Source organism: Eptatretus burgeri, chromosome 6 (genome assembly GCF_056783735.1).
Source record: "Eptatretus burgeri isolate ZD-2024b chromosome 6, Ebu_testis_v1, whole genome shotgun sequence".
Taxonomy (NCBI): domain Eukaryota; kingdom Metazoa; phylum Chordata; class Myxini; order Myxiniformes; family Myxinidae; genus Eptatretus; species Eptatretus burgeri.
In genome coordinates, this window is record NC_140966.1 from 3,347,391 (window position 1) to 3,375,047 (window position 27,657).

The 27,657-nt window shown below is 42.0% G+C and overlaps 1 protein-coding gene across 1 annotated transcript in view; it reads right to left on the reverse strand.

Moving 5' to 3' along the window:
- Positions 1-27,657, reverse strand: part of LOC147024132 (phospholipid-transporting ATPase ABCA1-like) — a 315,313-nt gene that overhangs the window by 27,844 nt on the left and 259,812 nt on the right. Inside the window, exons 44-48 of the mRNA XM_085883724.1 lie at positions 15,277-15,411; positions 14,997-15,100; positions 14,691-14,783; positions 14,320-14,575; positions 5,382-5,491 (exon numbers count right to left, since the gene is read on the reverse strand). Of these exons, the coding sequence (XP_085739850.1) occupies positions 5,382-5,491; positions 14,320-14,575; positions 14,691-14,783; positions 14,997-15,100; positions 15,277-15,411 (698 nt within the window). The remainder of the gene's footprint in view (positions 1-5,381; positions 5,492-14,319; positions 14,576-14,690; positions 14,784-14,996; positions 15,101-15,276; positions 15,412-27,657) is intronic.

Consider the following 27,657-nt stretch of genomic DNA (forward strand, 5'->3'; position numbering starts at 1 on the left):
GGGGGGGCTTCAGAGCTAGTGAAAGAATGTTGCCGAGGGAAAATGGGGGGGGCTTCAGAGCTCATGAAAGAATGTTGCCGACGAAAAATGGGGGCGGGCTTCAGAGCTCGTGAAAGAATGTTGCCGAGGAAAAATGGGGGCGGGCTAAAGAGCTCGTGAAAGAATGTTGCCGAGGAAAAATGGGGGCGGGCTTCAGAGCTTGTGAAAGAATGTTGCCGAGGAAAAATCGGGGGAGGGCTTCAGAGCTCATGAAAAAATGTTGCTGAGGAAAAATGGGGGCGGGCTTCAGAGCTAGTGAAAGAATGTTGCCGAGGAAAAATGGGGGCGGGCTTCCGAGCTCGTGAAAGAATGTTGCCGAAGAAAAATGGGGGCGGGCTTCAGAACTCGTAAAAGGATGTTGCCGAGGAAAAATGGGGGCGGGCTTCAGAGCTCGTGAAAGAATGTTGCCGAGGAAAAATGGGGGCGGGCTTCAGAGCTCGTGAAAGAATGTTGCCGAGCCAAATGGGGGCGGGCTTCAGAGCTCGTGAAAGAATGTTGCCGAGGAAAAATGGGGGCGGGCTTCAGAGCTCGTGAAAGAATGTTGCCGAGGGAAAATGGGGGCTGTCTTCAGAGCTCGTGAAAGAATGTTGGGAGGAAAATGGGGGCGGGCTTCAGAGCTCCTGAAAGAATGTTGCCGAGGGAAAATGGGGGCGGGCTTCAGAGCTAGTGAAAGAATGTTGCCGAGGAAAAATGAGGGCGGGCTTCAGAGGTCCTGAAAGAATGTTGCCGTGGGAAAATGGGGGGGGCTTCAGAGCTCATGAAAGAATGTTGCCGACGAAAAATGGGGGCGGGCTTCAGAGCCCGGAAAAGAATGCTGCTGAGGAAAAATGGGGGGCGGGTTTCAGAGCTCGTGAAAGAATGTTGCCGAGGAAAAATGGGGGTGGGTTTCAGAGCTCGTGAAAGAATGTTGCCGAGGAAAAATGGGGGCGGGCTTCAGAGCTCGTGAAAGAATGTTGGGAGGAAAATGGGGGCGGGCTTCAGAGCTCCTGAAAGAATGTTGCCGAGGAAAAATGGGGGCGGGCTTCAGAGCTCGTGAAAGAATGTTGCCGAGGAAAAATGGGAGCGGGCTTCAGAGCTCGTGAAAGAAATGTGTGTGAACGTGTCTGTCGGAAAGAAAAAAAGCTTCCCATAAGAGGGGATCTATCCTTTACCCTTTTCAACGCATCACATTTAAGATCCCATTAGACATGGGGATGGGGCTAATCTGAACATGCATTGAAGGAAATAACTGTCTGAGGACCTGGATGTGTGGAAGCATTCATCAGACTGGATTCTAAAATCCGTAACACTAAACATGCCGAGTGAGCTCGGTATATATGCAGAGTGAGCTTGTAACAAAATACACACATGATCTTTACTTTAGTCCAAATAATCTCTTGTTACGTCATATCTTAAATCGACTCTTGACCTGTTATCATGTCAGCAGAATGAAACAATGACTCTCTCTTACCCCCCCCCACCCCCCACATACACACCCCTCTCCTTGTATCGGAAAACAAACTCCAACCATTGTATGAGGCATCTTTGAACAAACCAAAACCATTGTATGTGACATATTTGACAGACTCATACCAATGTATGTGGTTTATTTGAAGTCAACAAAGTTCCATCTGATATCTTGGTAAAAACTGTTTATAAATGCTCAGAAAAGCTCTGTCACCTTGTCTTCAGCTTGCAACCATGTAGCAGGCTTGGGTCTTCCTTCTGTCCACTGAAGTGTCTTCTATCTTACGGAATAAACAGCTGGTGTATGAACTTACTTGATTCCTTTCCTTGAGGTTGTAGGCCTCGGCCCCGACAACAGCTTCCGGTTCAGGGTTTTTTTACACGTGCTGGTGAAAAGCTGAGTTGTCCGAACCAGATTTGTCGTGTTTTATGTTGTCTTCATCTCAGTTTTGCTGTTTGTATCCCGTGCAATATTTCACGTTTATTCGTTCGTTGGTTGTGCTATTTGTGTCGTTCATTTCATATTGTTCAAGGCCTGATACGGCCTTTCCTCAGATAGAAAGTATGAAAATTATTGTCTCAGTGTTCCTCATTTCAAGGTGTTTTGCTTCTACCTCCTCAACATTACGGTATTCCCTGCCATTGCTTTAAAAAATAAAAACGACTAAACAAAAAAACTTGTTTTGTTTTGTTTTCCGTTGTTTATGGCCTTCAACTCTGTTGTTGGTATTTCCCCCTCTCTCTGCTGTTCCTTTTGTCCTGTTGCATCCTGATCCATTCAGTGTACTCGTGTTAGCTCTTCTATGAGCCTCGACTATGTATACAAAAAATTGGGCTTGAACTCAGGACATTCATTCAGATTTAAAGCTTGTCATCTTAACCATTAAATAGCCATGATCAAGTGTTACTCCGGGATATTTTGACATCTTCATGGATCAAGGTTTTGCCTCAAAGTTAAATGCCTCAATTATTAGGTGAAAGGCAGACGACTTTTTGATGGCAATTGGTTTTTGTCACCATGATGACTTGAAGTATTTCTCCTTGAACTTGAGATCTTGTTCAACGATCATACCTGCATCTTCAAACCTTGGAGCCTGAATTTACCAGAGATGGCATCTGTATAAATATATTTACATGATATTGGTGGGATATCGCTGTTGCAAGGATTGAAAAGTACTGGAGCTAGGACAGATCCTTGATGAATGCCATTCTTCAGTGTTTTCATATAGCTTGTCTCGTTACCAAGATGTACAAAAAATTCCTGTTGCTTAGCATTTTACGAACAAGCCGAATAGTAAACCTACACTTGAGGATCTTGGCCAGTTTGAGCAGCAGGACTTTCCTCCAAACGGAATCGTAAGTGGAAGATACATCCATAAAAGGCACTGCTCTTTTCAGCTTGTGCTGAACTCCAGCTTCTATGTGGCTGGTTAGTGTCAAGACCTGATCACAGCAATTGCAGCCTCACCTAAAACTTTCCTGTTCACGTGGGTTAATTTGGTCGAGGATGTACTTTAGCCATTCCAGGAGAAGTCTTTCCAAGAGTGTAGAGCAGGGATACAAGTCAATAGTTTCCAGGGTCACCAGCATGTTGTCCCAGTTTCAAAATGCCAATGACGTTGGCACTCTTCCAGTCATTACATGTAATGACAGTTGCAAATACGCTGGAGAAGAAATTGTGAAATGAAAGCTTGCCAAAGATACACATAATTTCTTACCATTACAAAGTCAAGAAAAATCTGTGTACCCAACCCCCACCCCCCTTTTTCACCACCCTGACTCAGCTAACACAACAACTTTGGGCCAATGTTGTTGTGTATGCTGGGTAACTGGGTAACCCCTCCCTTCGGGTTTCCTGGGTCAAAACTAAGATCCAGGCTTTCAATGACATCTTGGATGCTGCTGTCCTGTCTGTGCCTGTTTGTGGTGAGCATGTTGAGATCGTGGAGCGATTCACTTACCTTGGCAGTGATATTCATGTCTCTGCTGGCTGTGAGTCAGAGGTCAACAGACGTCTGGGTCGGGCCTGGGGAGTCATGGATTCACTGGATAATGGGGTGTGGCGCTGCCGGTACCTGTGCGGGAGGACGAAAGTCCGAGTCTTCATCCTTGGTGCTTCCAGTCTTGCCCTATGGATGCGAGACTTGGACTCTTACCAAACATCTGAGACAGAGACTTAATTCCTTTGGTACCAGGTCTCTTCGGAGAATCCTTGGCTATCGCTGGTCGGACTTTGTGTCCAAGGAGCGGTTGCCGAGAGAGACTCAAATGAGATTTGTTACCTGCATAGTCTGTGAGCGTCAGCTGCGGCTGTATGGACATGTGGCTCGTTTTCCTGACGCTGATCCTGCTCACCAGATTCTCTCAGCGAGGGAGTCTCCTGAGTGGAGGAGGCCAATGGGCCGATCATGTGCCTCGTGGTTGCAGCAGGTTGATCGGCATCTCAAGGAGATGGGGATGGGCCAGGCATCTGCCTGGGGGATGGCCAGACGGAGGACCCTGGAGTACCGGCGGAAAGTAGACACAGCGACGCGCTGCTCTGGCGCATGCTCCCATACCTGACCTCCCACACCCCTTCCAACAACCTCCCTCCTCCAACCCTTACGTCCATGAGTTTTGCAATCCTCTTGAGGAAGGGCCGTAACCAAAACCTTCGAAATTCTACATTTTCAGAACCTTCAGATTGAAGCAAAAAATTATAGTTGGAGTTTATAGCTGCAGGAAGCATAGATGGCTAAATAATTAGGCAACTATTTATCAATCACATACAGTGAATAATAATATTATTAATTGAAAACGACATGGTAACCACCATTTCACTGCTTTATAATTTATTATAAATGAATATCATTGCATTTATACCCATATTATATAAAGTGTAAACTATGAAGGCAGATCTCCTTGATAAGACACAAGGAAAGGATTACATTCCATGAACACAGGAGGCCATTCTCTCCTTTAGTTTTAAAGTGCTCGATGCTGTGCTGGTATGGCTTAGAAAGCATAATTGCATCAAATCAGGTTATTTGAACAAGTCTCTGCTCAAAGCAAATGGCACCCTTTCCTTTCAGGCAAATAGCAAAACAAAACTGTTTGAACATTTTGTGAAAATGGGGATTAAATAAGTTGGAAGGTGCACAAAAAGGAAGGACAAATGCAGAGCTCAGTCCAGGCTGTTGCATCACAAATGTGTGAGAAGTTCTCTATTACAAGCCTGTTGTTTGCTGTGCACAAGTGCTTCTGGTAGGTAAAGGCATCGTCATTGGTTAAACTTGCTGCTTTAGGGGATAATACAGAGAATGAAGGGAATAATAAAGTGAGTTGGCAAATTCACCTTTTATACACCTGTTAACCACCCCCAAGCCCATGGCCTTCCAAATTTCCAGTTTTTCCTTCCTGAGAATTTGCTTCTGTGTCCATCTTGTCCACACGATGCATCCTTCCGGTTCCCATACCCCACTTTCCTTATTTGTCCGTCTCCCTCTATTTAATTATTCAAGCCTGCTGTTGGTGCCCCCTTCCTCCCTTTCTCTCTGCTGTTCCTTTTGTCCTGTTGCTTCCTGATCCGTTCAGTGTTCTAGGTTGTCCACAAGCCTTGACTGGATACAGTAAAAAGAAAAAAACAAAATTAAAAACAATGAAACAAAAACCCTTGTTTTGTAAACGTTTTCCTTTCCTTCTTTTCTTGGAATTATGCTTTTAATTATATTTATCTGGATAATTATATGTTGCTGAATTAATTTTTTAAGGCTTTATCATTATTGCCATTGTAATACAATACACAGATACAAGACTTTTATAAATGAATGTCTATATTCTTTCTCAATAAATGTCTCCTCTATAAATTATTAAATTAAACGGGAGGTGTGGCTTCGGCATTTTGCCTTCTTCCTTACACATTGTTGGATCTGGAGGAGACGACCGCTGGTCGCGTTCCTTCTACCAAAGTGGGATTTTCCTTCAGTGATTGCCCATCATGTTGGTGTTTCGCAAAGCTCACAAACACCTGCACACAGCACGACAGAACTGTTTAGGCATGAATAATGACAATTCAAGGTAAAATCGATTTAACCTCAAGAGAGGAGGTCACAGATCTTAAAATTACGTTTATGCAATTTACGTAATTCCGCTTTGGAAGTTGCCCCCACTTAATTCTCTGTATGTTTGAACTCCCCCAAGACAGCCAATGGGAACACTAAGGCAGTCAATGGGAACCTGTAAGGCAGCCAATGACCATGATGCACTCCAGTGGTTAGATTTCAGGTGCCATGTTTTAAGCCTAGTGTTGGCTTCATGGTTATATTATGGTGGCTGACTTGGGATTTAGGATCCTGAGTTCAAGCCATGTTGGCTGCTGAATTAACACCAGGTGGGGTTGACAGCCTGTCATTCCTTCTCAGGTCAGTGAAATGAGCACCAGTGTATTAGTACAGGGGCACAGCATCAGCGGCATAGTCGTGCCCCAACAAAATGATAGCTACTTGGCAGCCAAGCTGCCACCTATATATTACTAAAACTCATCTTGTATGTATATATGTATGTCCCTGAAATACAGCCAAAACGGTACATGATTGCGCAAAAATTTTAGGGCCACCCTACTCACCATTCTCCTGTAGTATGCAGTATCAAGTTTCGTTAAAATTTGGCAACGAAAAAAAATATTAAAAAAATCAATTCCCGATTCAGTCAAGTACTCTTCGGGAGAATTTGATCAATGCAAACGACTTCAGCGGTGTAGTTCGCTGGAGCTATCTTTTTTTTTTCCTTCAAATGATTTATTAAAAAATCTCAAACATTTAGTATAGACAAAGAATAATTTATTTTTAAGAATAAAATAAACATCGCCATTTTGATCTAATACTTCTGTGTTCATTAAAAAAATAAAATTGTGTTTAGAAGATGACGAGAGATATGGGTGGGGGTAGGGGAGTTAGTGGAGAATATGTTATGCTTTAGACACAACCAGAGTTGGTGTCAAAGACACCCAATGCTTGCCTGTTTATACATTTATCGTTTTTAAAAGACTAGTCTAATAATTAATATTTTTTATAAAGCATTGCAGTTAAGTCTGATCCAAATAATTTTTAAGCAATATATGTATTTGTATATTGTAATCAGTAACAAGAGCGCAAGTGAGCACAATATTCGTCCGAACAAGTAGGTATATACAGAATTGTGCTACTACATGGAAAACAGCATCCTGGTTGCCATGGCAACCACTTTAGATGACGACCGTATCTCACGACACACCGTTTCCAGAGTCTGTACCTATGTACCAAATATGAAACGTGAAAGTTGAAAACTTTGGGAGTTAGAGTGCGGACAGAAACGGACGGACGGGCAGACAGACAGACAGACAGACAGACAGACAGACAGACAGACGGACGGACGGACGGACGGACGACCGGTATCACATAATACGCCCCGATATATATATATATATATATATATATATATATATATATATATATATATATATATATATATATATATATATATATATATATATATATATATATATCGGGTGTATAAAAAATAGTGTGATAGATAAAAACATTAGAAAGGAAAAAATAACTTGCACCAAAAACTTTAACATTTTCACGCTCACGCTCACGCCGGGGGTGTCGCTATAGCTCTCTGTTCTTTGAACAGGCAAGCTAAAAATACACACACACACAAACACACACACACAAACACACACACACAAACACACACACACGCAAATACACACACTTGTCATGTGATAGGTAGGAAAGATTTGGCACTGTAATTGAGAAAACATGTTAATATGGCAAATGGCTCAGAAATCAGGTGTTTTCAAATGTATTTTGCTTTGAAACTCACAAAGAGAAACCAGATAACCTTTATAAAGCACTGCACTGAGTCATATAAAATAACCAATTGCTTCAGAAACAACAAAGGAGGACAAAGGAAGCCGTGATGCTCATATGCTGCTGAGGTTAAAAATTCAAATCTCCAAGACATGGGATGAAACTTTGCCACCACAGTGCCCATAACCAAGCATGCAGGCATACACACACATGCACACGGAGAGTCCCGAAATTATACATCCAAAATACCCATATATGTAACTATACGTTGTCACAACTGCCGACAGTACATCCCAATTGGGACAACAACTGTATCGCTGTCAATTGTAGGGTGCTCAGCAAGCGGCTTAAGCACTCAAGCAAGCACCCCAATTAAATGGTTTGCAGGTGATAGCTAAGTCCGAATGTCTAAACTATGTCCGAATTGGACAAATGAACACTTGTTTTTTTTAGCAGTCTAAACTGCTGTAACGTTCAATTCTGGAGCTTAAATTTTGTAATTCAGCTTACTTTAAGAGATTATCGAGGTTACGTCATGCGGAAATGAAATAAAGCCACAAACGCTGGCGTTTCCAGGCATTTCTAAGCATTGCAATGTATCCAGTGATTCGTAAATATGATATCAAATATGTCCAAGTTGGACAAATGAACACTTTTTAGCAGTCAAAACCGCTGCTAAGTTCAATTATGAAGCTTACATTTTGTAATTTGGCTTAGTTTCAGATATTCTCAAGGTTATGTCATGTGCGGAAATGAAATAAAGCCATGAACGCTGGTGTCTGAGGGCATTTGTAAGCATTGCAATGTATCCAGCGATTCGTAAATATGATGATATCAAATATGTCCGAATTGGACAAATGAACACTTTTTAGTAGTCGGAACTACTGCTAAGTTCAATTCTGGAGCTTACAATTTGTAATTCGGCTGAGTTTAAGAGATTCTCAAGGTTACGTCATGTGCGGAAATGAAATAAAGCCACGGACACTGACGTCTCTGGGCATTTATAAGCATTGCAATGTTTCCAGCGATTCGTAGATTTCAATAATTTGAGTGAGGAGAGTGAAAAATAAAAAGCTTTATTGTTAAGAAATCGTTGTGGCTTGTTCCAAGTCAAAGAATGGTTGAGCAGTTCAAAAAACATGGCGGCTTCAGACCCCAGCGAGTAACCCAAGATATGCCTCATATTCCATGAGCCAGTATGGTTGGTCGGTACCATCTGGGAAGAATACTTCCCATAGTTATTTTTGGCAAGGCATACAACCCTAGCGTTAGAAAATGTGATGGCATTGTATCGGTGGTAGCTTTTTCTGTGTTATCACCCTGTTTATATGCCTACCCTTAAATAAGCTTTTGTGCAAAATGGCCAGTACAAGGTAATATAAGACATCCTACTTCAACTTAACAACATTTTTTTTTATCAGTGAAACATTAGCATTGAAATTTGTCTCACCTTTTGCTCAGATCATTTGCTTCTCAATAAAAAGTCCTAAACATACCTTGGTTGAAATGTATGTCATTGGTGACACATATATCAATGTATTTCCTGTGTGATAAATCATACCGCCTTTAGAAAAGTATTTGTCTATCATTTACTGTGGAAAGTAAATTAAAGTTCTGGAACAAAATAATTACATGGGTGTTTAGCAAATTTATTAAGAAATCCAAAAATCTAAATTTCTTTTTTGTATGTTGCATATTAAGATCAGTATAGCAGACAATGTTACCCCACCCCCCCCCCCCAAATGAAAAAAATACCTAATTTGGACGGATTTATGTAGTTTGGTCAATGTCATGATATTTTCCCTGTTATTGAAGGATACGTTCCAAAAATCAAACAAAGGTAAATGATAGCATGTTCATGAACAACATTAATGTTGTTTTTTTCCCCTGTAATATCTCAAAAAATACAGAATTTCAGGGATTTAAATACTCAGTAATGCACATATAAAGGTATAAACAACCTGTATTACACAATATAAACCAATAAGACAGTAGGAAGATGGTTAATCATGTGCAATCTGATGAATGAGTCAAAGGTGAAAATGAAACACAATCTTCTGTTGTGGGGCATAAAATTACAGAATAGACACACAAATGTGGTGTTCCACACTAATAAGGCCATTACCTAGGCCCAAGGTGTTGCTGATAAACATATTGTCTTATGAACCAAAGATGGGTCCTTTATAGTTTCTAAGACATCTCTGATCATATGCACTGATTATAAGTGATATAAAATGTTCAGGATAAACTTTAAAATCATAATCATTATCCAGTTCTTAAATATCCTCATCGAAACTTTCCCCATCGTCTGACTCAAAGATGGATGCTTGGTTCTCACAGTCTGGCATTCTGCACATATCAGTGTATTTCAGTCCGTTTGACAAACACACACATTTTGGTAATGAACACTTCCTTTTACAATTGCAGGCAAATAACATGAGCTACGTGCCTAACAATTTTCAAGAAGAAATAGCATATAATAAGAGAGAACCATTAGTTTTATATAGAATGTCTTCTTCTGTCTTACATCGGTTTCAGAAAAGTTTATTTTGGGATGGGGTTACGAAACGGCTAATAACACACAAAAGACTACCCCCAATGCAATGCTATCACATAGTTTCTGACTGTAGAGATGTATACCCTGCCAAAACTTATGATGAGTATTATTCCCCTCGGATGGTACCGGTGGCCAAAAATTACCGGGTCTGGCTCATGGCCTATCAAGACCTCATCGAGTGAGGTGGACGAGGATGCGCCTGAAAAAGGATATAATTAATTAAGGCCGTTAATTATCTTCAAAAGGGGTGTTTTAATTAAATGAAAAACTCAATGTTCACTCATGCACTCCCTTGCAGTTCATTCAGTATTAATGCACGGTTTCAGGCTGCCAGGTTTCATGGTTTTGGAGTTATGGAGGAGACACACACACACACACACACACACACACACACACACACACACACACACACACACACACACACACACACAGTCATTTATTAATATAGATGGGAGGGATTTTTTTTAAGTCGATTTGAGAGTGGGAGCAACTTGCTCCCAAGTAAGTCACGTCGAGTTGGAGTTGGAGGTGCGTTCAAAGCTGGCAGAAGTAAAATCAGCCATGCAGAGTTCGGTATTAATTGGCAGCGAGTGTGGGGAACAGAATGGTGCCTCAGAGGGCTAATTTGCCCTGGAAAGAGATCGAGAGAGCTGTGGGCACTGGAAGTGCCCATAAGCTTGGTGCCAAGAGTGAAGGAGCTTGTCGCACCTGGCTGCAAATGGTCTGCAATCAGACAGTGGTAGCATTCACCTTCAGTACTTTTATTTTATTACTTCCCATTCACTTTTAATTTTATCCACCATTCCCAACCAAATTCCTCCATCGTGCAAGGATCTTAGCTCAGTTACTTTCAGCGATTCTGTGGCAAATAAGTCCATGGTGTGCATGATCATACAACGACCTGTATGCGTTTGAGGGATGTGGAGCAGCGGTCTGATGGACTACTTACCATTGACAATAAGCGTATTCTGTACTGTCTCGATCTATACGTCCCAAGGTTGCTTGTATTTTGCAGGTCATCCTGGAGACATGCTGTTGAAAACCGGTTCCTTGTGGAAAAGGGTTGCAAGGTGACAATCCTCAAAATGGGATTTTTGAGGATTGCCAATGCTTGGCCGATCTGAATGAGCTCTCTTTGAACTGTCCAGTCTGAGTATACCTTGTCCTTATAGAAATGGCACTGTAATTAACATCGTATTAAAAACAGTGTGTCTGTCAATCTAGTCTGTCTGTCTGTCAAATTATAGACTCAAAAGGGCTTGGCTGATCTCCACCAAAATTTCCATAGCTGCTGGGGGTACCCAGAGTCATGTCAGGTGCATAAAATATTGTCCCACTCCCTGCCCCCGCAAGGGTGGGTTGACGGCTTGTGATTTGCACCTGTGCACATGGTACAGTACACATTGTTTGCTGACCCCTGCCAGAGGGAGGGGTGCCACTAGACGCTGGAACAAAATTAAGTTTCCCACCTCTCCTCCCATCCCTCCCAAGCTGGTCCTGGAAGGAGCAGGTGTTTCTAGTTCCACTAAAAAGCAATAACCATCTGAGTCATGTTGTATTGAGCCTTATCCCAATGATATGATCCAATTGATTTGGTGTTAAATGACACCGACCCCTTTCTGAACTGACAGACTGATTTGGGTGGCCAATATACAGGCAATCCATGTAGTTAGTCCTTGTGCAATGTTGAGCTTTTATAACTTTCAATGCACTTCAAATTTTAGGCTTCAACATAACTGCTATCTTTCCTTATACTGTTACGAATCTGGAAGCCATGAGCACTCAACATACAGGTCCTATAGCTCAGTTATTTCGATAAGTAGATGTGGATAGATAGCTCCCCATCCCTTGTTTAATGGGTAATTGAATGTACATGTGCTGCGAAGTTATTTTGATAGTCAGGGTTTTCTTTTATTTTCACACCACCAACATCAACTACAACAACACCAGCATCACGCTCACCTTCACCTTCACCTCGCTCTGACCGACGCCATTGCCTACGTGCGTGTCAGCACGTATGTGGGCTGAGCCCACGCAGGATAATGTTCCTCTGCCTGTTTTGGAGGGTGGTCCGCAGCGACGGCCGTCACGCCCCCCGCCCGGTCCAATCAACGGCCTTGGCGCCCGTTTTGGCCAATGACAGGGCGACGAGCGCATTTTGCGTGCCAAAACCATCCAGTGAGGGAAAGCGGGGAGGGAGGAGGCGTCCCCTCCCCCCTGGACAAGGGTGAATAAGGTTGTGGCACGATCGGACCGAGAGGAGAGGTTTTTTTTGAGATAGTTGATGACCATCGGGCAGGCAATGTTGTGGTCAATCTGACGGGCAGGTTGAACAAGTGTGGAGTTATCAGCCCTCGCTTTGACGTTCAACTCAAACACTTGGAGAAGTGGCAGAGAAACCTGCCTTCTCGACAGTTTGGGATACAGGGGAGAGTTTTGATTGCCGGGACGAGCGCTGAAGGGAGCTCTGGATTCTGCTCGCGTCTTGCTGGCGCCTGGTTCGTCTGCTCGTGTCTGCCAAACCACACGAGGTGGACAGGTCCATGTCCTTCTGGGTATCTGTGTATGTGTGTCTGTCGGTGGGCCCGTCTTTAAGTAGTAAATTGTTAAGTGCCTTCGCTGTACATTATTTGCCTTGCATCTCTTATTAGTCGTGATAACTCTGCCCTTACGTGCTTCCCTCCTTCCCCACCAACTGTTATTAAATACCCTATTTGTTAAATGTATCAGCTCGTTTTTGTGTTTCTTTTATTGGTTTAACACGGTGCGTGTTGGGGAATTAGAAAGGCCGTTGTTGCCATAATGGTGTGCATTTGGGACCGACGGAAGCTCGGTGACTATCCGCTCGGGTCACGCACGGGTCGAGCGCGCATACGGCTCGTCCCGTACGAGTTCTGTCGAAGGTGTGAATACTCGGTAGCTCACTACGTGGGTCTAGGTATTTTGAAGTTTGGCAAATAACCCTGTACCACGTGGTGGAATTATTGACGATTCACAGTCCAGTAAGGGAACTGTACCCTCGGAGTTTTCCGAAAGGTACGATCTAAATTCCGGGTGTTCGGCAGAGTCGACCCTACTGCTCCACCTAGCGGTCGTGCTCGCAGCCGATATCCGGCCCGCAACAATACATCGCTCAATCCGATTTTATAACTTGTTAAACATTTTCCAGTTCCTGCCGAGTAATGTCATGAATTACATTTGTGATCATAGCGCCAGGTCCATCCAAAGAATGTGGTTTTGATGAATAAACAACAGTTTTACATCGCCCATAAAATGTAGTTCAATTAAGACAGTTCAGGCGAATGAGGTGGCCAAGTAATTGGTCCACATCTACCAATCCACTTGTCTGGGAAGACGTCATTCAAGAACCATCGCACATTTGAAACGCAGTCGCATGATTTAATCATCATAGTTTGGAAACAAAGAAATTCCACAACATTGCAAAGTAACGGTCACCGTTGATTGTTGCTTCTTTCAAATGAAGAAAGAACCAATGACGTGTGACTCCCTGAAAGAATACCAGACATTGATTTTGGTAAGTCTCTTTATTCTGTCCCACGAAAGTGAGCCCACTTTCGTGAGGTTTTTCTGTCCCCCAAATGCGGTAATTATGGTGGCTAACTTTACCACTGATGTAGAAGTTGCCTCATCAGAAAACCTAAACTCGATGAATTATTCTTTTATATGCCATTTACAGTTTGTTTCTTCATGTGTACATCAAAAGTTAAAAAGTTCACAAGGACTTTTGGGGCACCCTGTCTATAGGGGTATCAACACGGCTCATACACTGATATGTATGCAGTTTATCTGTGGGAGACATGATCGTCACATTACCTTGTTCCACATCCAATTTCCTGATTGTGTTTCTTTCCTCTATAGCCATGGTCTGTAGACACATAACTAAGAGATTCCAGAACTGTAATGCCTTAGATTATTTCACAGCTTAAAATTTGTTGCTTATGTTTATTTGCATGAAATATATGTAGTGCAATGTTGTTCACCTCGACCTTAGCCTTGATAAGAAATTGCAGAGCTTGTTTTGTCTGTCTTGTTCCCACAATGAAAGGTGAGTGAAGCTAAGGCCCAAATAGTCTGTGAGCCAGTTGGGCTTTTGCATGGTATAAGTGGTCCTCATAAAATAAGGAATTCATTCCAGCAGATCAAAATAGGAAGTTGGAATTTGGTTAGGATACAGAGAACTATTGTTTTCAGTTTTAAAATGAAATGGGATCAGGAAATTGAATTCTTCAATGGCTGTTAATCTCAGCTAAAAAATAAAATGCAGTCATTCATAATCAAGTTGATGTAACAATGAACTGAAAGCAGATGGCCCATCATAATTTGAAATCTCAGCAATTTAACAAAAATGCAGCATTGAGATTAAAACGTGTTTGTTGTTTCACTCGATTCTTGTGAAATGATACGTTTCCTTTGTTGGCCACATACCTGATCCAGTGTTGTTTGAGAGATGGAGTAATCTTCCAGGCCGAGCGTTTCCTTGGCTTGAGCCAGCAAAGCAAAGGCTCGACTTAGAGAACAGGACTGCTTGCCAGTGAATAATGGCAGCTGGTAGCGCAGTGTGGTGTGATGGCATTCTTGCACCATGGCCCCTGGAAAGGCGGACTGCAAGAAGGTCTCAACTGGGCCAATATCAGGTTTAGTTCCTTTCAAGCGTAATTCAAGTGTGTAGCCATCTCCAAATCTGGAAACACATCAAGCCACAATGAGATGTGAAAGCAACAATGCAAGTCTTGATAGCTAGTTCTGATGTCATTGAATAAGTTATCAAGTTAAAATGGCTGCCTTCTCGAACTCACTTGTTCTTCAGATGTTGAACACTTCCCAAGCATTGAAACCTTCCATTTACCATGATAGCAATGCGGGTGCACAGTGCCTCACATTCCTCCATGCTAGTAAACACAATCCACAAAACATCATCACGAAGGAAATCATTTTTATCTGACAACCTTTAGACGCATTAAATGTCAGTTATAATTCTCTATAATATTCAAATACAGTATGTCTATGCAAGATCTTCATAATCCACAAAAAATGTCAATATCATATTGTAAAGAAAGTCAAAGCTGAACACACGCAAGCTGAGCACAGACAACGGTTCACACCTGTGAGAGGTCAAAATGACTGATCGTCCCTCACGCACCACATTACCAATGCACTCCCAGAGAAAGCGCCTTGCCTGTGGATCCATTCCTGCAGTTGGCTCATCCTTGAAAAAGAAATTATGCAATGCTGTACGATTTTCTAATGAATCTGTTCAGAATTCAACACAGATGCAAAGCAAGTGGACAAGCCAGGATACTGTTTACTGCATCGCCCTTTGATGAAGAAATGTCGTCTAAGGCAATAAACCTGTGGTGCACATGATGTGTTGCACAGACTCACTAAGAAGATAACAGGAGGAGAGCCTGTGAGAGCCATGGCAGTGCTGAGCTTTCTTTTGTTGCCACCGCTGTATGTGCCAGCAGTACAATCGGCATCACGCAGAAGCCCCAGCTGCGTAAGACCTTCTTCTGCTACCTGGCAACAAGAACCCACAACAAAAAGATTTAAACGTTGAAATACTTTGGCTCAGCGGGAAGTAAAACTTGTGAAGATTCAACCATCCACGACATTTGACCATGTTGTGGAATATCGGCCGAGGCCCTTGTGTGAATAAGATTAAAAAAAAGAAGTCCACTAAAAGTTTCAGTTAATACGAAGTTCAGTATAATATTTTAGTGCTCATTGTGTTCTATGTTGTCCAAAGTTCCATAACGGCTGCAATTGTGCCACAATGTTGCCATGCCACGCATGATAGAGATTATAGATGGTGCAAGCATAATTTTCTCAAGCTTGAGCTGAGGAAAGCTTTCAAACAAATACAGCCCAAGCTCGTGTTTCTTCCCGGTATTCGTTTTCTGGGAATTCCTTGAAAATTGCAGGAAATTGATTTGGGATTCCCACCTTTTTCCATTTTTTTTGGTTTAGGCTCAGAAAATTTGGGCTTGAACCATCTCCAGTGGCAAGTGTAGATGTACTTCCACAGTGTGCTCTATGCACCTCTTTCCCAACACTAAGGAACGACTCATCATATTTTGTTGTATGGCCTTCAAAGCCATCCCACAACCAAGTTGACTATATCAGAAATGTGTGCAATCGTAAAAGCCAGCTTCATGCAAAGTTACATGATGATTGGATGGAAAATGTGGGCAGCATGCCAAAAAAAAATCCATTTTCTGCAAACATGAGTTGCAGCGTGCTTCAGAAAGCAGGAATAAACAGCCTCGACATCACTTTGCTCAGCCTTGGCCAAGCTATATGCAGTGTACACACGAAGTGGTAAAGGCACTTTTTCTTATCTGTGTTCAGGAATCACCTTCATTTTGCTTATCGAGATGTGTTTGAGATTCAACTGGAGCAGTGGTTCCCAAACTTTTTCGGGTTACCGCCCATTTGGCCCCGGAGCACTTCCCCAACAACCCCTCCCATTCCCTGCATTACATAAAAACTAAAAAAAGTTTTGATTTATGCTGCACAGTGGAAAATAATAGCAACTGCAAATTCAAAACAATGACAACTATAAATGCAGTATTTATTCAAATCCAACATGAAGCTACAAATAAACTTACTTCTTTATTTAGTAATAGTTTTGAAGAACTTAATGACATATTCCAGTCAAACCAACTTTCATCAACAATATAATGGTGGCATTAGTTGTCCATCTACTTAATTGTTCTCTCAACTTTCAATGAGATGGATGAGCTTGGTGCAGTGATATCAGCTTCTCAACACCAGGCTGGAAGTCACTCAGGAGTCTCAGATCCCCACGTTCAGTAACTTGTAGTCTGTTTCGTTGCTTGGAAAGAAGTTGGGCGACTGCACTGAAATCGCGCTCTACTATATATGATGTTGGAAAGGCAATAACAAGCATCTTGACCTTTTTCACAATGCAGGATAGCGTTCAGAGATTTCTTTCTGCAGCCAAAAGTCTTGATAGGATTTTTTGAACCTTGGCTTCAGCTCAATGTCATTTTGCAGCAACATTAGTTCTTCCTCCATCCTTCCTGTTTCCTCATTGCAAGTGTCTAGGGATGGATTTATTACCCAGTCTGGGATTTGGATCGAAAATAGATCCTGAAATCTCTGAGACACGTCTTTGTGCAGCTCATCCAGGTGTGTGCAATACACTTGAAGATCATCATCTGGTATTCTGTCTTTCTCTTCCAACTCGGAGAGGCTCGGAAATTGGAATAGCTCACAACGGCCAATGATGCGCTTGAATAGGGTTAACTTGGACATAAACGTGGAGACGACTGATTTGACTTTGATAAGATTCACATAATTTCCTTGCAACTGCAAATTGATTTCATTGAACTTTGTGAATACTTCTGACAAATAAGCAATGTCATGCCTGATATTCTTGATTTCACTCTTGAGCGAACCTTTCAAGTCATTAAATAATTATATCAGAGTTTCAAAAAGTGCATAAAAGCATCTCAGGCAGTTTCAGTTTCCTTCTGAGAGTCATCTGACTTCCGTGTGCAGCAGCAGGCATTCAAAATGTTCATCATTCTCAATACAAAGCTCTCAAAATAGTCGATAATTGAGAGCATGGGCCTTGATTTTATTTACCGCAGTGATAACAATATTTAAAGATTTGTGAAGCCGAACACTTAGGTTTTTTGCGACAAGATGTTGTCTGTGAATTACCCAGTGAATTCTAAATATATTAGTTGTAGCTTCTTTCAAAAAAGCGAGAAATCCGTGGTAACGACCTGCCATTGATGGTGCCCCATCTGTTGCACAAGCAAGAACGTTGGTAAGCAGAATTTCCTTCTTGAAAAATTTCTCAACAACATGAAATATTGACTCCCCTTTCATATCTGTTTCTAGTTACCTTGCAAAAAACAACTCTTGAACCAAGCTTTCATCTTTTATGAAGTGAACAGAAGCAAGAAGCAAAGATTCGTTGCTCGGAGAAGTTGACTCATCCAACTGGAATGATAATTCTGTTGTCCTAAGTATGTTGCACAATGCGTCTTCAACATTCTCAGTCATTTCGTCGATTCTTCTTTGAACAGAGTTATCGCTGAGCGGAATATGCTTTAATTATTTGGTCAGGTGATTTATGCCAAATTGTACTCAAACCTCCCTTATTGCTTGCCTAATCAGTTGTTCTCCGATTGTTTGGGGCTTTCCATATTTAGCAATCAGCAATGAAATGCTATATGAATCACCACTATCAAACCATCACTATCTTGTTGTGAAGTGCTGGCAAACATGTTTCGCAATGTTTTCCATTTCTGAAAATTTTCATGAAGTGACTGAAAATATGCCAAGTTTTTGTCTGCTTTATCAGAGTGTATTCTCTTCAAATATTCAAGGAGTCAAGGAGTCTAGAAGGTTTCATTGCCTCATTTGAAAAGACCTTCTCACACACAAGATACATCGGCTGCTGTCGTTGTTTGGTGCTGGTATAAATCCATATTTCAGATATTCCACACTATATTATCTACACTTCTTTTTCATTTTCTCTGCTTCTGCCATCTTTGTTCTGGATTCTGGAACAAAGAATTAAGATTTTACAATTTTGCAGATAAAAGATTATGCATCAAGAATACTACCAAAACTTTAAAAAGACAAGCATATCATATTGGCATCCGCCTCCCTTCCCCCTTCATATCACTACCCGTTAAATGTTGTTTCGAAATTTACACACGCAAAAAAGTTTTTCGGGGAAAGTGGGGGAATGGCAACACGTTTTAAAAATACTCATATATTTTACACGTACTGATTTATATGAACGAATAAATTGGCTAAAGTAAATTATTAGAATGAATTTTACAATATTTTGATGCATATTTAACTACAAATATATTAAATATTGATAATTTACATTTCAAAATTCTACGAAGTGGCCGGTATTACCCATTGATGTGGGGTAATGTCGGCCCCATGGTCGCCATTATCCAAACACATTATACTTATATAATAATATAATTAAAAAATAACATTATGTATTATATTTATTTAAAACAAATAACTGAGCCAAGTAACAAATGCATTGTATAATCATGTAGAAAACCAAATAAAAGCAGAAAACACTCAATAAATGATTACCGACTGTCAGGTTTGGGAGAGAATTGAGAATACGGTTCTGCTCACTAAAAGCTGAGGACTGAAGACGAATGGCCCACAAGTCGAGGAGGCCCAGTGGAGTCGCGTGAAGTTGTGTGAAGACCGAGGTTGGTTTCTAGGGATGGAGGCAGGGTGCTTGCCTATCATGGAGAGAGTGGGTGGCCGATGAGGGGGAACACTTGGAGACGAGCGATAAGGGCCGGCCGGAAGCGGCGGGGGGGGGGGGCTGAAGGGATGATTCTGGAATCTTCCACACTGACAAAAGTCGCAAATGAGCACATAAAGGTTTGCTGTTAACAGTGCCGTTGCCAGGCATGAACATCTGGAAGGGCCAGCAATCTTTTGGGGGCACTCACTCAAAATTGATAATGGAAAATACGAGGTGTGAACCCGTATAAATAAATTTTTACACCCAAAATTCTGAGGCCAAATTATAGTCTGAGGGGGCCTGGGAACCGAGAAACGACAAGCGAAGTCAGGGAGGATCGGTGGGTTAGGGTTTGTTCAGGCGACATTCTCCTTCTAAGCACTCACGTCAGGGCCCTGTATAACCAAAACCATAACACTTTTACATGTAAGCCTTATGTTAAGTAGTTCAATTGTTGAATTTAGCTTGTAAAACTTCAGCCACCCCTCTTGCTATTGAGCACCCACCTCTGCCACCTCCTTTTCCCTTTTCACCCCCTTAGCAGAGATGCCAACTTTTGGAAATCAGAATTAGGGAGGATTTTCAACCGACACCAAATAATGTGCGCGAAGCGCACATCTCGAGCACGGAGCGCTCGACCCTTGCGGTGGGGTCCAGGGCCCGCCTTAGGGCCCTGGAAGCTCTGGGGTTCTAGACGCTCTCTAGTGCCCTCTGAGCCCTATTTTGGAGCATTTAACATGTTAAGAATTCCCACTTTTTGAACAAAAAAAGGGGAAAATTGTGCACTTTTTAATGTTACATGTATGTTAATATTAGTAAGTTAGGGGACAATCAAAGATTAACAAAAAGCACAAAAGAAGCAATATTTTTCTTACCTTACTGGCTGGTACTACTGCTGCTTGCTTTTTCCATGGCAGCTTTGCTGAGTGACAGCTGTGTGGCTCTTTTAGCCCTTCTGATTATGTCTTTGCTGTATTCTCTCTGGTAGCAAGGGGTGCTATGAGCTAGTTTTTCAATTAAGAGAGCTTCCAGGGTTTTGACACTCAAATTGGGACGAAATTCAGTATGATTCTTCCGTACAAGACTGAGTGCCCGCTCACATGATGCGTTCGAATGAGGAATGACCAAGATTCCCTTCATCACTTTGCTCAAATTAGGATACTTCTTGGCACCAGTGCAGGGATCTGTGAGCTGTGAAATCCGATGCCACTGCTCATCCACTCTCACTGTCTCAGTAGCAATTGTAGCTATGGAGGCGTCTGCCTGGTAGTGAGCGAATTCACTCTCAAGACTGTCTATGTCACTTTCACCGCCACTGAACAGACAGGGGAATTTCTTGATGAAAAACTCCACACAGTCAAACCCCACTTCTTGGTGTAGCTTAACATCCAGCACCTGAGCATGCTTGGCTAATTCATCATCTAGCGGCCAGGTTTTGAAGATATAATTGCAGGCTTTCACATAATATGAGCGAACTGCACTGAAGAAACCTTGGATGTCTGACTCACTCAGAGTGAAGGTGGATTTCTTGAGACTCCTTTGTTCCCTTATATACAGTTTGGCATCGTTCCCAATCATGAGGTCCTCATCATTCTTCTGATGATTTCTGTCAGAGAAGGGTACATTTACCAGAGCAACCGATGACACTGATGGTTTCAAAAACCATACGAAGATATCTTTCAGAAGACCATTCAATTCTCCGTGCAGGAGATGAATACAGGGTTCGTCTCTTTGGAGCAGAAGATTCCCCTTCTCAAAAAGCTTGTTAGCATATCGAAGGAAGAAACAATAGAGTTTTGTTTGTGGAGACAAGAACATCCTGTTGACACGTTTTTCTCTAGATTCCTGCACAGTGTTTGAGGAAGATGCGCTTTTAGTTGTAGAACTCGTAGTACACTTAGCCGCAGGGCGATCACACATGCGTTTACTGCCAGCAGAAGAGGTCAGACTCGTAGTACCAGATCCAATTTTATGTTTGAGGAGAGAGCTTGAGGTAGGTGCAGCCAAGGAAGAAGACCTCTGATTCGAAGGTTTTGCTGAGCTTCTATCAAGTGATTTGGCAAAAGCAGAACTTAACTTGGGTCCTTCTTTGCCTGTAGATGGGACTATCACAGTCTTTCTCGACTCTGAAGGAATCTGCTTTGTAGATGAACGTGATGAAGGGCCGGTGATGCTACCTGCTCTCAGCATTGGTTTTGGTGCTGTCCCTGCTGTCTTCTTCGCAGCAGATACTGCAGTGGTAGTGGTGAATGCTGCTCCACGAGTGCTTGATCCTGCAGTGCCAGTACTGGCAGTAGATACAGTGCCGTCCTTCTTGCTCGTTGTTAGAGTCTTGGCTACAGTTGGTTGCATTTTTCTTCGTACTTCTTCTTTGAAGAAGAGGCGAAGTGGCTCCCACTGTTCAATCAGCCTGTCTAGGCACTGACCAAGGGACAGCCACCTTGTTGCGACATGCTTCAGAATCTTGTGTGTCGGGGCATCACAGAGTTCTTGCAGTGCTTTCACTCCTTTGACGCGTTTACTACTTTTGTCCAAGTAGTAGTAAATATCGATGAGAAAGTCATCTAATTCAATGGGTAAGGCCTGAGCCGCCTTCTTGGCCGTATTGTGCATCATATGGCAAGGGCATCCCATGATGTTGCACTCTGGATTTTGTTTGTGGATATAAGCAGCGACTCCTTTGTGCTTGCCCACCATGACAGAGGCATTATCAGCACAAAAGGAAACACAATTTCCCCACGGAATTTTCCTGTCACTGAACTCATGATCAAGCAGTTTGAAAATGTTTTCTCCAGTGGAATCTTGTTTGCACGCAGGCAAACTTAGCAAACCTTGCTTCACAATCCCAGCACTGTTGTCATAGTACGAAATCAGGATAGGATATAGCTGGGCCTCACCACTGTCATTGCTACCGTCTGTAGCTAGGCTAAATGGAGCTAGTCTAGCAATATCGGCAAGAGATGAAGCAGTAACATTTGACAACTCACCAATTACACTGGTCAACAACAAATTTGTTGTCTGCATTTTTTAAGCTGATTTAGGACGAATCTGATGCGCTGAATCCAAAACTCACATTAGTTTTGTTCAATCAGGTCAAGTTTTTGAGATATGGCCACATGTCGTTTTTTACATTTTTGTTCACATGTACGCATGTGTGGAGCATTTTAGAAGAAGTTGGTGGAGGTAAAATGTCATGTCAAATAATTGTTTTAATTGGAAATAATTATTTTAATGACAAGAAGTATTCAGGTACGATAGTTCTAGGTGATTATGTCGAAAAGGGATCAGTTTGAAGTCATAAAACCTCAAAATCTTCCAAAAATTGGTGAGGCAAAGCATAAAGTTCGTGGATCAAAACTAAAGTTAATGGGGCAGATTTTGTAATAATGTGATACAAAAAAGTTGTATTTCTTGAAATAACGAACTCTGAAGAATGTACAATACCTACATGCGCCAATTTATGACATGCGCTTCTGCTCAAGCTTGGAGTGCCACAGTACGAACCCAAAGATTGGAGACTGTTCATTGACAGCAGCAAGCGATCACTGAAATGTGTTCTGCTACACAACGGCAACCAGTTTGCCTCTGTACCCATCGCTCACTCGACTACACTGAAGGAGAAGTATGAAGTGGTGAAGTACGTGCTGGAGAAAATTGGTTATGATCAGCATAAGTGGTTTATTTGTGTTGACCTGAAGATGGTGAACTTTTTGTTGGGACAACAGTCTGGCTTCACCAAGTACCCATGTTTTCTGTGCATGTGGGATAGTAGGGACCGTGCTCAGCATTACACGAAGAAGGACTGGCCTGTGCGGGAGGAATTGGTGCCATGCAAAGAAAGGAACGTCATCAACGACCCTCTGGTGGACAGAGACAGAATACTCTTCCCACCGCTGCACATCAAGCTCGGCTTAATCAAGCAGTTCACCAAGGCTCTGGACAAAGATGGTGACTGCTTCACTTACTTGTGCCAGGCTTTTCCAGGATTGACCATGGAGAAGTTGAAAGTTGGCATCTTTGATGGTTCTCAGATCCGTCAGCTCATCAGAGATCCAGAGTTCAAAAACTCAATGAACGAAGTGGAACTGGAAGCGTGGAAGACATTTGTTTTGGTAGTGAAGAACTTTCTTGGCAACAATAAGGCCAGAAACTACGCAGAACTTGTCAACAACATGCTGACTGCTTTCAGAAACCTGGGCTGCAACATGAGCATCAAGATGCACTACCTATTTTCACATATGAACCGGTTTCCTGAGAACCTGGGTTCAATGAGTGACGAGCAGGGGGAGAGATTCCATCAGGACATGAAGGAGATGGAGACCAGGTATCAGGGTCGCTGGGACGCAGTCATGATGGCTGACTACTGTTGGAATCTGAAGAGAGACCTCCCTGCCGCTGAACATTCCAGGAGTTCGAAGAAACGGAAGTTCAAGCCCTGAAGTTTGAACAGTGGTGACGCAACATGCAATTTACTTGTACTTACCTTTATCAATGCCCACCATTCAGATGACAGTAATCGATGTTTCTATCATGTAATCAATAAATGTTGTTGGCAAAACATTTTTTTTCTTAAAAACATGTTTAGGATGATATGTGTTGACAAAAATCAGCTGATAATGCCACAAAAATGTAATTGATTTTGTCACAAGATCTGATTTTTTCAAATCAACTTAGCACAAAAACCTGACCTGATGGAGAGAAACGGATGCCATTTCCTGATTCAGCAGTGCCAGAATACCCTAATTCACTTGTAGAAATCTAGACAACATTCAGAAAGTAAAAAATTGTTGACCAGTGTTCTTTTTTTCTTCTTTGTTCTTGTTCTTTTTTTTTTTCTTTTTTTTTTTCTTTTTTTTTTCTTGCTTTTTGTTCTTGTTTTTTTTTTATTTTTTTTTATTTTATTTTTTTTTGTTCTTGCACATCTTGCACATCTTGCAAGTTTTTGTTCTTGCACATCCATACTTTGAAGCAACTTTTGAATCTGGAAACATCTTTTGAAATAGAGGTCCAGCATGATCTGAGACTGATATGGGCAAGTTATGTTCCACAATAAATCCACTAAAGAGAAGTTCCGCTCGGGTAACATCCTCTTCCTCGCTTGTCCCTTGTTTGGTGAAATAATTCAGAAGTGTACCGGTACTCGTGCTCGAAGATCTCTCCTTTGCAATGTCTGTGTGCCGTTTGCTTCCAACGTGCTTCCGAATATCATCGCGACCTCCGTGCTCAACTGAAATATCAACGCTGCATACTGTACAATACGCATGATGAATTCCTCTTTCAGACTTTCGAATACATGGGTATTGGAGACTGTATTCGGTCTTGTACTTCTGAGACCATTTCTTGGTCTTCGTAAGCTTCTTTTCTGCCATTTCGTAATCAACATCGAGGGCTTGAAGCATCGGTAACTTCGAAGTCGATGTTCCACAGCTGCAGCGCGACTCGTAGAACTCTAGCGGCTGTTAAATTAAACACCGCACGGTGGTCGCGACCGCCGGGCTGGTACGGGGCCCAGCTGCATGCAGTGAGCGTATCGCATGCATATACACTGTGCATACATACCGCATGCACTGTATTGCACACAAACCGCATGCACTAAATCTCAGTGCATGATCGCATAAGCGAGATCCAGACCCAATGTTTCGCTGCTCCTCATTTGAATTTGCAATTTTTTACGTACAATTTGGTAGCAGCGAACGTTATGGAGTTACCACATGTTATACGTAGCAGACGATGCTTTGCATTCAATTCTCATACCAGTACATTCTGATTAGTGAACAGTGCAAAAATATCAAAATTTCGGGAGGATAAGGATAGTGATCGTAAGGGCGGGAGTTTGGGTGAATTTTCGGAAGCCTCCCGATGAAATCGGGAGGGTTGGCATTGCTGCCTTAGATCCTCCCAACGCCCCCAGGGGGGTGATATCGCCCATTTGGGGAACCACTAAACTAGACTTCACAGAACATGATACCCCACGCAGTGTTTAAATATATACTTCAATTTTAATAAAATAATGATTTTAAAGATCGTTTAAAAATCCAGAAGTTTAGCGCAACTGAAGCAGTATTATACATCACCCATACACTGTAATAAGACAACATTGAGTCATAGATTAGGAGGTGGAGGCTTTATTGTTCACCATCGGACGTAGCGACAATCGGCATCGTACTTACATAGCCATATTGGAAGAGTTCTCTTCGTCCCAATGCAGTCCCTCTCACATACCATGCCCTCTCATGCTATATATCGATATATAGCATGCTTCAAGGAAGTATTATGAAGGTAATTTTTGTTCTATGGTGTTCAAGTATATAATTCAATTTAAATAAAGGTTTAAAGAGGTTTAAAGGTGGAAATATAAATTAATTCCTGGTTTTATCATCATTTTCACCAGTGTCTTTTACATCACCCTATCAAACACATTACATTAGTTCTTCATGTCTGCTGTGTGTGTCCTTTATAACATCCTTAAAAACCATGTTTCTGTTTGGAATGATTTTCAATTTTGTTTCACTGCCAGGCAGGCAAACAGAGTAAAAATACAATCTCACTCCTCTCCGTGCACGTACAATTGAAACAAATACAAAGTCTGGTAAAATGAGAAACTTGTCCTATTTACAGTGCATTCAGAAAGTATTCACACCCCTTGACTTTTTCACATTTGGTTGTGTTAAAGCCTGAATTTAAAAGGATTAAATTCAAACTTTTTGTCACCAATATACACAAATTACCCCATAATGACAAAGTGAAAACATGCTTTTAGAAATATTTACAAATTAATTAAAAATGAAAATCTGAAATTTATTGCATCAATAAGTTTTCAACCCGTGAAATCAATACTTCGTAGAAGCACCTTTGGCAGCGATTACAGGTTTGAGTTTTCTTGGGTATGTCTGTATCAGCTTTACACATCTGGATTTGGGGATTTTCTCCCATTTTTCCTTGCAGATTTGCTCAAGCTCTGTTAAGTTGGATGGGGTGTCAGTGAACAGCAATTTTTAAGTCTTTCCACAGATTCTCCATGGGATTGAAGTTTGGGCTTTGAGCCACTCAAGGACTTTCAAGTTCTTGTTCTGGAGCCATTCCAGTGTTTCTTTGGCTGTATGCTTCGAGTCATTGTTCTGTTGGTATGCAAATGTTCACCACAGCCTCAGGTCTTTTGCACTCTGAAGCAGATTCTCCTCAAGAAATTCCCTGTATTTCGCTCCATTCATTGCTCCCTCTATCTTTACAAGTCTCCCAGTCCCTGCCACTGAAAAGCATCCCCAGAGCATGATGCTGCCACCACCATGCTTCACAGTCGGGATGGTGTTATATCTTTCTGCCAGACGTAGTGCTTTGCATTCAGGCCAAATAGTTCCATTTTTGTCTCATCAGAACAGAATCTTTTGCCTCATGCTCTTCTCATTCTTTCACATGCCTTTTTGCAAACTCCCAGCACACTGTCATGTACCTTTATCTTAGGATGGGCTTCCATCTGGCCACTCTCCCATGAAGCCGAGATTTGTGAAGTGCTGCAGAGATCGTTGTCTTTCTGGCAGGTTCTCCCATCTCAGCCAAGGAACTGGGTTGAATCAGCCTGTCATCCTTCCAAGGTCGGCGAAATGGACACCAGCGTACTGGTAATCGGGGTACTGCAGCAGCGACATAGCCACGTCCCTTACCAATGATGCAACCAGCAGCCACAAGGCTGCACACGAGAGTGTGTGTGTGTGTGTGTGTGTGTGCAGCCAAGGAACTCTGCTCGAGGAAGAGTCTGGTTAGTTCCATATTCTTTGCATTTCCTAAAGATGGAGCTCACTGTGCTCATGGGAACTTTCAACACTCGAGAAATTGTTTCATACCCTTCCCCAGATCTATGCCTCCTCACAATTCTATCTCGGAGTTCTATGGACATTTCCTGGGACTTCATAGTCGAGTTTCTACTCTGGCATGCAGTCAACTGTGGAACCTTATATAGAAGGTTGGTTCCTCTCTAAATCATGTACAATCAATTGACTTGGCCACAGGTGGACTCCATTCATGTTGTGGAGACATCTCAAGGATGATCAAAGGAAATTGGATGCACCTGAGCTCAATTTGGAGTGTCATAGTAAAGGGGTTGAATACTTATTGATGCAAGACATTTCAGCTTTTTATTTTTCATGGATTTGAAAAATTTCAACAAAAAAAAAACCACTTTGTCATTGTGGGGTATTACCTGAAGATCAGGGACAAAAATTTGAATTTAATCCATTTTACATTCAGGCTGTAACACAACAAAATGTGACAAAAGTCGAGGGGTGTGAATACTTTATGAAGGCAATGTAGGTTCCAATTTGTATTCAAAATATAACACAGTATTCAATTGAAATAAGTTGTTCCTCAATCATAAACTGATCAGACGGATGGACGGACAGAAACCAATTGCTCAACCCCACTTTTCACTTCACGTGCAAGGGGTGAAAATCACTACAGTATATGTAAATTGAAGTTGCTGATCCAATTAAATGGGGTTCCTG